Source organism: Poecilia mexicana, unplaced genomic scaffold, assembly GCF_051168715.1.
Source record: "Poecilia mexicana isolate PSO_F unplaced genomic scaffold, ASM5116871v1 scaffold_2, whole genome shotgun sequence".
Taxonomy (NCBI): Eukaryota; Metazoa; Chordata; class Actinopteri; order Cyprinodontiformes; family Poeciliidae; genus Poecilia; species Poecilia mexicana.
The window spans coordinates 33,885,406-33,895,537 of NW_028263371.1; the positions used below are offsets into that span (position 1 = coordinate 33,885,406).

General features: G+C 36.2%; 1 protein-coding gene across 1 annotated transcript in view; it reads left to right on the top strand.

Annotated features, from left to right (window-relative positions):
* LOC148160789 (homeobox expressed in ES cells 1-like) overlaps positions 1-9,853 on the top strand; it is a 12,157-nt gene extending 2,304 nt beyond the window's left edge. The window contains exon 5 of the mRNA XM_088008208.1: positions 9,759-9,853. Coding sequence (XP_087864334.1) covers positions 9,759-9,853 — 95 coding nt within the window. The remainder of the gene's footprint in view (positions 1-9,758) is intronic.
* Positions 9,854-10,132: the final 279 nt, after the last annotated feature.

A 10,132-nucleotide genomic window follows, 5' to 3' on the forward strand; every position in this document is an offset into this window, starting at 1 on the left:
AACTTAAAAACACTGTCCTGCATCACAAAATACAACAGACAAAAATTAAGAAAAGATTTAAAATCAATTTTCAACATCTGGGAAGCAATTTGAACAAATGATCTGGCTTCACACATTTGAAATCTTAAGTGTCAGCTGTTTTAAACAGACATTTGATGAAGTACATTTGTTGATGCATAAAATGCATACAAATAGAAAAACTTGCATACGTAACATGTATCTATGTTAGCATGCACGAGAAATATGAGGTCCCCAGGGCCAAAATCAAAAGCTGGCAAAGCATAGAATCGAACTTGTTTACAGAACCTGAAGCTCTGTGCTGCCATCTGCTGTTAGTTCTGCTGCAGTGTTGCATCATGTTGTGTGCTCTGAATAAAACACAGCGCCCCTCGTGGACAGTATAGGAACTGCAGATTTTCAATTAAACGAAGTATATGTTTTTTCATGAATAATGATAATGCATTTAGCCCCCGTGCCGGACTAAATCGTTCGGCACGCGGGCCGTACGTTTGACACCCCTGCTCTAACCAAATTAATATGTTCCTAAAAAAAAGAAAAACTTTCCAATGAAGCTTTTTTCTTTTCTTTTTTTTTTAAAAAAAAACTCATCCTATTTTACTATTTATTTACTTACGCGCTTGGAAGTGTCTGGCAGAAGGGAAAACACCGAAAACATTTAGTTATGCAAATCAAGTAAAGCCAATTAGCTGCAGTGTGGAGAAGCTAGCTAGCTTTGCAGTTGGCTGAAAGCCGCTTTTCGAGTAGTCGATAAACGTGTCATTTTTGCATTTACTGACTATATATATATATACATATATATATATAATAGATATGTATATGAGAAAAAAAACTGATGCAACATGTCAAGGGTGAACATTGCATATACTCACAAGCTGTTCGCTTGAATATTGCCTTGTGCGAGACATGGCGTAGGTTTACCTCGGTGCAATGAGTAAGCGATTTGAGAAAGTCCTGTACGTGACGTGACGTCACGCGCACCTGAACCTTGCGCTACATGCAAATAATCGATAATTAATAATAATCATTTAAAAGCATTATTTTTTCCAAAACTTGAGGACGGGAAAGTTATTTTCCGATAATGTTATAATTGATCATCTTAATTAAATTCGGATAACATCTAAAGGTGGCTATAGAGCGGAAGTCACGTGACGAAGCTGAACCGCGGAGTCAAAACAAATAATAATTTTAAGTAGATGACCTAAAAACGCGCGCAGGTCGGCTTCAGGCACTTTGAACGTTATTAGAAAAAAAAAAGAAAAAAGAAAACGTTTCATAAGTCTGCCGGAATAAATGTCATAAAAAAATGTGGGCAATGAACTTTGATTACCCATCATCCATTTCGTCGACGGAATGCATTATGGGTAACAAAGTTCAGAAAAAGAAAAACAAAACAGACGGAGTTTGAACCAGATGGGTGGACATTCTGTGTTCGTTAACAGAGCACATGAAAAAAAATAAAGAACATGTCAGTGTTCCATTTTAAGTCCTTGTTAATATTTTTCATTTTATTTGGATTTGTTTTTCTGCAAGACGCAGAAAATTGTTTCTCTGCAGATCGTGTGACATTCTATGGAAAAAGATCACATGCTATGTAAACAGATCTATATGGCGCTAAAATAATAATTTATAACAATAATTAATCATTTAAAAACAATAATAATTAATCATTTAAAAAGATTATTCTTCGATTCACGCCACCTGCTGGAGAAAAAAAGAAACGTGGATTACCAGTTTTCACTGATCCGTGAGCACAAGTGATTCACATAACGAGAACTCACCCGATTAAAAGACGGCGCCATCTCGTGGGCAAAAAAATGAAAAATCCTCTCCGTGGGTCAAATACTTAATTCGACATAATTGAACCTAGCTAAGCAATCATTTGCAAAAATATAAAAAGAAAAAAACAGAAAAGTCACTGCGTTTAAATTCTGTATTTACTTCTAATAGATTACTATTTTCCTTAATAATATAAGCTCTTTTCCTTATTTCTTCTATATTTAAATTATTGCTACTATGTATTTCAACAAATTTCCTAAACAGGATATTTGCCTTCTCCTCCTCCTCATTTAGAGCCATTTCATCTCCATTCTTAAGAACTGGATAACCACATTCCCTTCTAATTCCATTCATTCATTTAATCATTCCCCAGATTTTTGAAATGTTTGTTTCCCTTCCTATTGAATTACAGGGTAATTAACTAATTAATTAATTAATTAACTAACCCTAACCCTAACCCTCATCGCTGGGGGCGCTCATGAACCCAGACAGTGTGACTGCACAACTGCAGAGTAAGAGACGGTAACAGCGAGTTGGCAATACAGTAGCTGCTCTGATACAGAGAGCGAGAAAGACGTGGTTTGAGTTGTACTCTCACGGTTTCCCCGTGAGAATCTATCTACAATCTACAATCTATCTATCAAATTAGTACAGATCCAGAAATATTTCACGGACTGAAACTTAGTAAAGGTTTTGCAGATTTCAGCTGAAGAAGCAGAAGTTTTTTGTGCAACATGAATTATTTGAAAAGTCAAAAAGTGAAACAGCGTAAATATATCATAATTAGCACAAGAGGAAATTAGTGCAAAACCATAAATAGTTTGAACAGTTGAACAGTGAAACAGCAATAAGCTTACATTAAGGGAAGCAGAAAAACCAGAAATATTTGAATTAGTAAAACAGCAAAACCAAAAGCAAAAAGGATCAGAAGAAGCAGAACATTTTCATATATTAATTGCTAATATTGAATAAAAATTGCAGAAGAAATTAGAAGATAGTGAAAACCAGTAGGACCAGAAGGCAAAACAGAAAAGCAGACTTGCAGAATGCGCAGAAAGAGATAAAAACAGTGGAAGATGAAGGCATCTTCATCTTGAAAAGGTGAAAGGTAGTAAAACCAGTGGAAGGCAGTAGAAACCAGTAGAACCAGAAGGCAAAACAGAAAAGCAGACTTGCAGAATGCATAGAAACAGATTAAAACAGAGCACAAGACAAAAATACATTGAAAGAATAGGAGAAAGTGTGACATGGTTGTACTCCAGAAGAGTTTGACAGAAAACAGTAAGACCTGTAGCAACAAAACTTATAATTCCATAAAGTAGACACACGTAGCTACATTTTATTGCATAAATTATTTCTCTACAGTGAAATATGTATGAACAGCATCATTTTGTTTGTCAAAAAGCAGAAAAAAGTTCAAAAACGGCAGTTAGTAGAGTGTACACTCTAGTAACTGACGTCAGTTAGTGAATTCCACCATAGGAATGAATGGGGCAATAAATTTGCACAAAAGGGCAATTATTTCAAAAAGTGCAATAGTGAAGTTTACCAAAAGTCATAGCTTGAATCTCCAGAAGGAGCTGAACGTTTTGATATATGAATTAGTACAATTAGTGAAAGATAGTGGAAGTAGTTGAAGGACAAAAAACGTACGGAAACAGAATAATAATAATAACTAGAAAAATAGCTGTTCCTAGCGAAACAGCCGTGAGAATGCATATTTGCAGAATGACTGCAGCAGAAATGCAAGAAAAATTTGAGAACAAAGAATAAGAAGTAGGAAAAAAGCATAAGAAAGCTACAGTCATATATTGTAAAAATCCTTTGCCCAGTAGTGGAACTTAGCAAAGGTGTTGCAGAATTCAGCTGAAGACGCAGAAGTTTGTGTGCAACCTGAATTATTTGAAAAAGTCAAAAAGTGAAACAGAGCATAAAAAAGACCATAGTTAGCTAAATTATGGTCTGTATATATATATATAGATAGATAGGTAGATAGATAGATATAAAATCAGTGATGTGCTGTCAGATGAGGCAGGAGAGCCAGAGCCACACCTGTCATCATGGAAAAATAATATATAACAATAACATCATTTATAAAGATTTTTTCACCCTGTGGTTTGTCCTATAAAGTCCCTATTTATCATTTGACTAAAATATGATGATGTTTTTTCTTCATAATCGCTGAATTTTCCCATTAAAATGCTTGGAAGCGAAGCCGGTGAGGCAGCACCGAGCTGAGCCTCACTTGTGATTGCGCAACCTCTCGCTAAGAGCACCGGTTGCCATTCTATGAGAGCAGCTCCTCCTGTCTGTACGTCGCCAATAAAATGGTTAAAAATATTTAATGTATGAACCTATTTTCCATGATTTAGCTTATGTATTTAATGTACTGTGTTTTTATTTTCACCAACTGTGTGTGTCAACATGTTTCGTGTGCTGAGGAGCGATCATAAATGGCATATTATTTGAGACGGCAAACGCCATACAGATTAGAGGTGAGGCAGGCAGTTCTCATGCCTCATCGCTGGGGGCGCTCATGAACCCAGACATTGTGACTGCACAACTGCAGAGTAAGAGATGGTAACAGCGAGTTAGCAATACAGTAGCTGCTCTGATACAGAGAGCGAGAAAGACGTGGTTTTGAGTTGCACTTTAACGGTTTCTCCCTTTGCTTTTAAGCACAGCACGAAATTAATAATATCTACATGTCTAAGTTTGATTGAGATCACGGAATCATGAATGGCATGTAAAGGAATAGCCTTTTTGCCCTCCAGCATTGTAGCATGCGAGAAATTTCCTTATGTAAACAATAACATGCAGGGGGTCTAGATTTGTAAATCCGATTATAAATAAGTAGGTGCCTCACCAGGTATGAACCTCACCGCAAGTCACTAATATCTATCTATCTATCCATCTATCCATCTATCTATCTATCTATCTATCCATCTATCTATCTATATAGATATCGCTGTTCTTGACATTACAAATTTGATGAGAGAACATATTTTTTGTATAACTTAGTTTTTTTATTTGTAATGTCAAGAACAGCGATTTTTTTATGGCTATAGATAGATAGATAGATAGATAGATAGATAGATAGATAGATAGATAGATAGATAGATAGATAGATAGATAGATAGATAGATAATCAGTGATGTGCTGTGAGGCAGCAGCGAGCTGAGCCTCACCTGTGATTGCACAACCTCTCGCTAACTGCACCGGTTGCCATGCTCCTTCTGTCTGTACGTTGCCAATAAAATGGTTAAAACATTTAATTCATGAACTGATTTTCCATAATTTAGCTTATGTATTTAATGTACTGTGTTTTTATTGTCACCAACTGAGTGTGTAACGTGATTTGTGTGATGAGGAGCGATCATAAACGACGGAGAACAGATGCGGAGTGAGGCAGGCAGTTCTCGAGTCTCATCGCCGGGGGCGCTCATGAACCCAGACAGTGTGACTGCACAACTGCAGAGTAAGAGACGGTAACAGCGAGTTGGCAATACAGTAGCTGCTCTTATACAGAGAGCGAGAAAGACGTGGTTTGAGTTGTACTCTCACGGTTTCCCCGTGAGAATCTATCTACAATCTATCTATCAAATTAGTACAGATCCAGAAATATTTGAAGGAGTGAAACTTAGTAAAGGTTTTGCAGATTTCAGCTGAAGAAGCAGAAGTTTTTGTGCAACATGAATTATTTGAAAAGTCAAAAAGTGAAACAGCGTAATAATATCATAATTAGCACAAGAGGAAATTCGTGCAAAACCATAAATAGTTTAAACAGTTGAACAGTGAAACAGCAATAAGCTTACATTAAGGGAAGCAGAAAAACCAGAAATATTTGAATTAGTAAAACAGCAAAACCAAAAGCAAAAAGGATCAGAAGAAGCAGAATATTTTGATATATTAATTGCTAAAATTGATTAAAGATTGCAGAAGACCTTAGAGGAAAGTAAAAACTGTATTAGTTGAAGGCATACAGAAAAGTACTCAAGCAGAATGCATAGAAACAGATATAAACAGAGCACAAGACAAAAATACATTGAAAGAATAGGAGAAAGTGTGACATGGTTGTACTCCAGAAGAGTTTGACAGAAAACAGTAAGACCTGTAGCAACAAAACTTATAATTCCATAAAGTAGACACACGTAGCTACATTTTAATGCATAAATTATTTCTCTACAGTGAAATATGTATGAACAGCATCATTTTGTTTGTCAAAAAGCAGAAAAAAGTTCAAAAACGGCAGTTACTACAGTGTACACTCTAGTAACTGACGTCAGTTAGTGAATTCCACCATAGGAATGAATGGGGCAAAAATTTGCACAAAAGGGCAATTATTTCAAAAAGTGCAATAGTGAAGTTTACCAAAAGTCATAGCAGCATTCTCCTGAAGAAGCTGAACGTTTTGATATATGAATTAGTACAATTAGTGAAAGATAGTAGAAGTAGTTAAAGGACGAAAAACGTACGGAAGCCAGAATAATAATAACTAGAAAAATAGCTGTTCCTAGCGAAACAGCCGTGAGAATGCATATTTGCAGAATGACTGCAGCAGAAATGCAACCAGTGGAAAACCAGTGGAAGTTGAAGGCATACAGAAAAGTTGAAAAGCTAAAAGAAATTAAAAACCAGTGGAAGTTGAAGGCATACACAAAAGTTGAATAGTTAAAAGATAGTAAAAACCAGTGGAAGTTGAAAGCATACACAAAAGTTGAAAAGCTAAAAGATAGTAAAAACCAGTGGGAGTTGAAGGCATACACAGAAGTTGAATAGTTAAAAGATAGTAAAAACCAGTGGAAGTTGAAGGCATACAGAAAAGTTTAAAGGCAAAAAGAAATTAAAAACCAGTGGAAGTTGAAGGCATACACAAAAGTTGAAAAGCTAAAAGATAGTAAAAACCAGTGGAAGTTGAAAGCATACACAAAAGTTGAATAGTTAAAAGATATTAAAAACCAGTGGAAGTTGAAAGCATACACAAAAGTTGAATAGTTAAAAGATAGTTAAAACCAGTGGAAGTTGAAAGCTTACATAAAAGTAGACAAGCAGAATGCACTGAAACATATAAAAACAGAGCACAAGAGAAAAATACATTGAAAGAATAGGAGAAAGTGTGACATGGTTGTACTCCAGAAGAGTTTGACAGAAAACAGTAAGACCTGTAGCAACAAAACTTATAATTCCATAAAGTAGACACACGTAGCTACATTTTAATGCATAAATTATTTCTCTACAGTGAAATATGTATGAACAGCACAATTTTGTTTGTCAAACAGCAGAAAAAAGTTCAAAAACATCAGTTACTAGAGTGTACACTCTAGTAACTGAAGTCAGTTAGTGAATTCCACCATAGGAATGAATGGGGCAATAAATTTGCACAAAAGGGCAATTATTTCAAAAAGTGCAATAGTGAAGTTTACCAAAAGTCATAGCAACATTCTCCTGAAGGAGCTGAACGTTTTGATATATGAATGAGTACAATTAGTGAAAGATAGTAGAAGTAGTTAAAGGACAAAAAACGTACGGAAACAGAATAATAACTAGAAAAATAGCTGTTCCTATCGAAACAGCCGTGAGAATGCATATTTGCAGAATGACTGCAGCAGAAACGCAAGAAAAAGTAGAGAAAAGCGTAAGAAGTAGGAAAAAGCAGAAAAATTTGAAATAGTTGAAATAGTTGAACAGAGAAACGTAGCAAAGACCAAAAATTAGATGAAACAGAAATCAGGACAAAACCACAAATACTTGAAACAGATGAACAGTGAAACATAGCAACATAGGAAAATAGCAGAAGCAGTAATTATTACAAAGGCAGAAATATTTGAAGAATTGAAACATAGCAGCACAAAAAACATAAAGGAGCAGAAGAGGCTGAACAGTTTGATATATGAATTGCTAAAATTGATTAAAGATTGCAGAAGACCTTAAACAATATTACAACCAGTAGAAGTTGAAGGCATACACAAAAGTTGAAAAGCTAAAAGATAGTAAAACCAGTAGAAGTTGAAGGCATACACAAAAGTTGAAAAGCTAAAAGATAGTAAAACCAGTAGAAGTTGAAGGCATAGAGAAAAGTTGAAAAGCTAAGGTAGTAAAACCAGTAGAAGGCATACACAAAAGTTGAAAAGCTAAAAGATAGTAAAACCAGTAGAAGTTGAAGGCATACACAAAAGTTGAAAAGCTAAAAGATAGTAAAACCAGTAGAAGGCATACATAAAAGTAGACTTGCAGAATGCATAGAAACAGATAAAAACAGAGCACAAGACAAAAATACATTGAAAGAATAGGAGAAAGTGTGTCATGGTTGTACTCCAGAAGAGTTTGACAGAAAACAGTAAGACCTGTAGCAATAATAGTAATAATTCCATAAAGTAGACACACGTAGCTACATTTTAATGCATAAATTATTTCTCTACAGTGAAATATGTATGAACAGCATCAATTTGTTTGTCAAAAAGCAGAAAAAGTTCAAAAACGGCAGTTACTAGAGTGTACACTCTAGTAACTGAAGTCAGTTAGTGAATTCCACCATGTATTTCAATGGGGCAAATAATTTGCACAAAAGGGCAATTATTTCAAAAAGGGCAATAGTGAAGTTCACCAAAAGATACAGCAAGATTCTCCTGAAGGAGCTGAACGTTTTGATATATGAATTAGTAGAATTAGTGAAAGATAGTAGAAGTAGTTAAACGACAAAAAACGTACGGAACATTATATAATAATAATAATAATAATAATAAAGGGAAACAGAAACACTAGTAGTGAGAATGCATTGAATGCATTCTCACTGATAAAGAAAAACAGAAACACTATTAGTGAGAATGCATTGAATGCATTCTCACTGATTACAGAAATATCATAGAAGAATCAAACCAGCAGTTTTATTGCAAGGATGGTGATGTTGTCTAGATTTTATTTGCTCCCTAAAACCTAAAATAAACCTAATTTATTTTTATTATGGACCATTTCACTGTTTTTTTTTTTGGAAGCCTTACCTTCCAATTTTCCCCCTCCACCTAACCTCTCAGGATTTCAGTCAAAGCTGAACTTGTTAGAAAAGGCCCTTAAAGTACAGTTTGCTTCGTGACCTTTGACCTCGCTCCACCTAACCCCCCTCTGATTAGGGAGCCCTAAACAACAACCTCGATGCTCCTTGCCTTTCCCCATTCATTTTGAGCGGTGCGCTTTTTCAGATCAATGGGAGTCTATGGGAGCGACGGCGGGGGAACGTGCCACGCCGGTCAGAATTCCTGGGCATCTGGCACCCCACCCGCAGACTCTCTGTGCCGAGTTTCGCCCGCCTGAGGCTCACCGTTTCGGAGCTATTTCGAGTGCTCAAATGAGCAACTGGGTTTTCTTCCTATATCCCTAACCCTCTGATAACCTTATCCTTTCACCTTTTCCTAACCTTAACCTTTGACCTTCCGCTAATCCTAACGATTTTCTCCCCTCTCTTATCATTAAACTTTGACTTCTCTAACCCTAAAGAACTTTTCTTCTCTACCTATTTAACTTCAAATCCTTCCTAATACCTAACTTTGCTTCCATTTCTTTAATATAGTAAAACATAAATAAAAAATGATCTTATTTAATTTAATTCAGTTAAAAACATTTCTAAAATAAAAACTATTATAAAAATTGCAACAGCAATACCATTTTTACGCAGAGAAGGTTGATTCCAAATTAACAGACAAACGGATAACAAAGTGGAGGGTGGAGTCCAAAAGGGGAGGAGACTATAAATATAAGTGAACACCCTTCTCCCTCTGACTCATTTCCACATAGCACAGGGGTGGGCAACTCTTCTGCAACTTTTAGGTATGTCTCTAGTTCAACACACAACTGAGTGTGAGAGCTACCCTAACCAACCATTAGAAAAGATTTTTCTATTTTTTGTCTTACAAAAGTAACATTTATTCCATTTGTCGTTAAAGTACAGTGTGCTTCGTGACCTTTAGACCTCTGGCCGGCCCTGTCGGAGCTGAGCCCGGCCGCCGGCTTTGGCCCTCTTCCTAAGCCTCCTCGCTGCCACATGCCAGACCTCCTCTCCTAACTGATTAGGCAGGCGGCCCTAAACCACGTTAGGGAAGACGCAGAGGTTTTTTCCTAATCCCTGATTTGGCCTGAAAGAGATGTGTGGTTCAGTGACCGAGTCTCCATCTAGTGGACGAAAAAATGAAGTGCGCATAACCACTTCTCAACTTTACAATCAGCAGAAATGATTCCGGCCCAACCAAATGTCACCCGATCCTCGACTGGCGCCATCCAGAGGAGAAATAAATGAACTTCACAGCGGTTTGAGACTTTCAACTGGCATTTAATTTATCAGTAA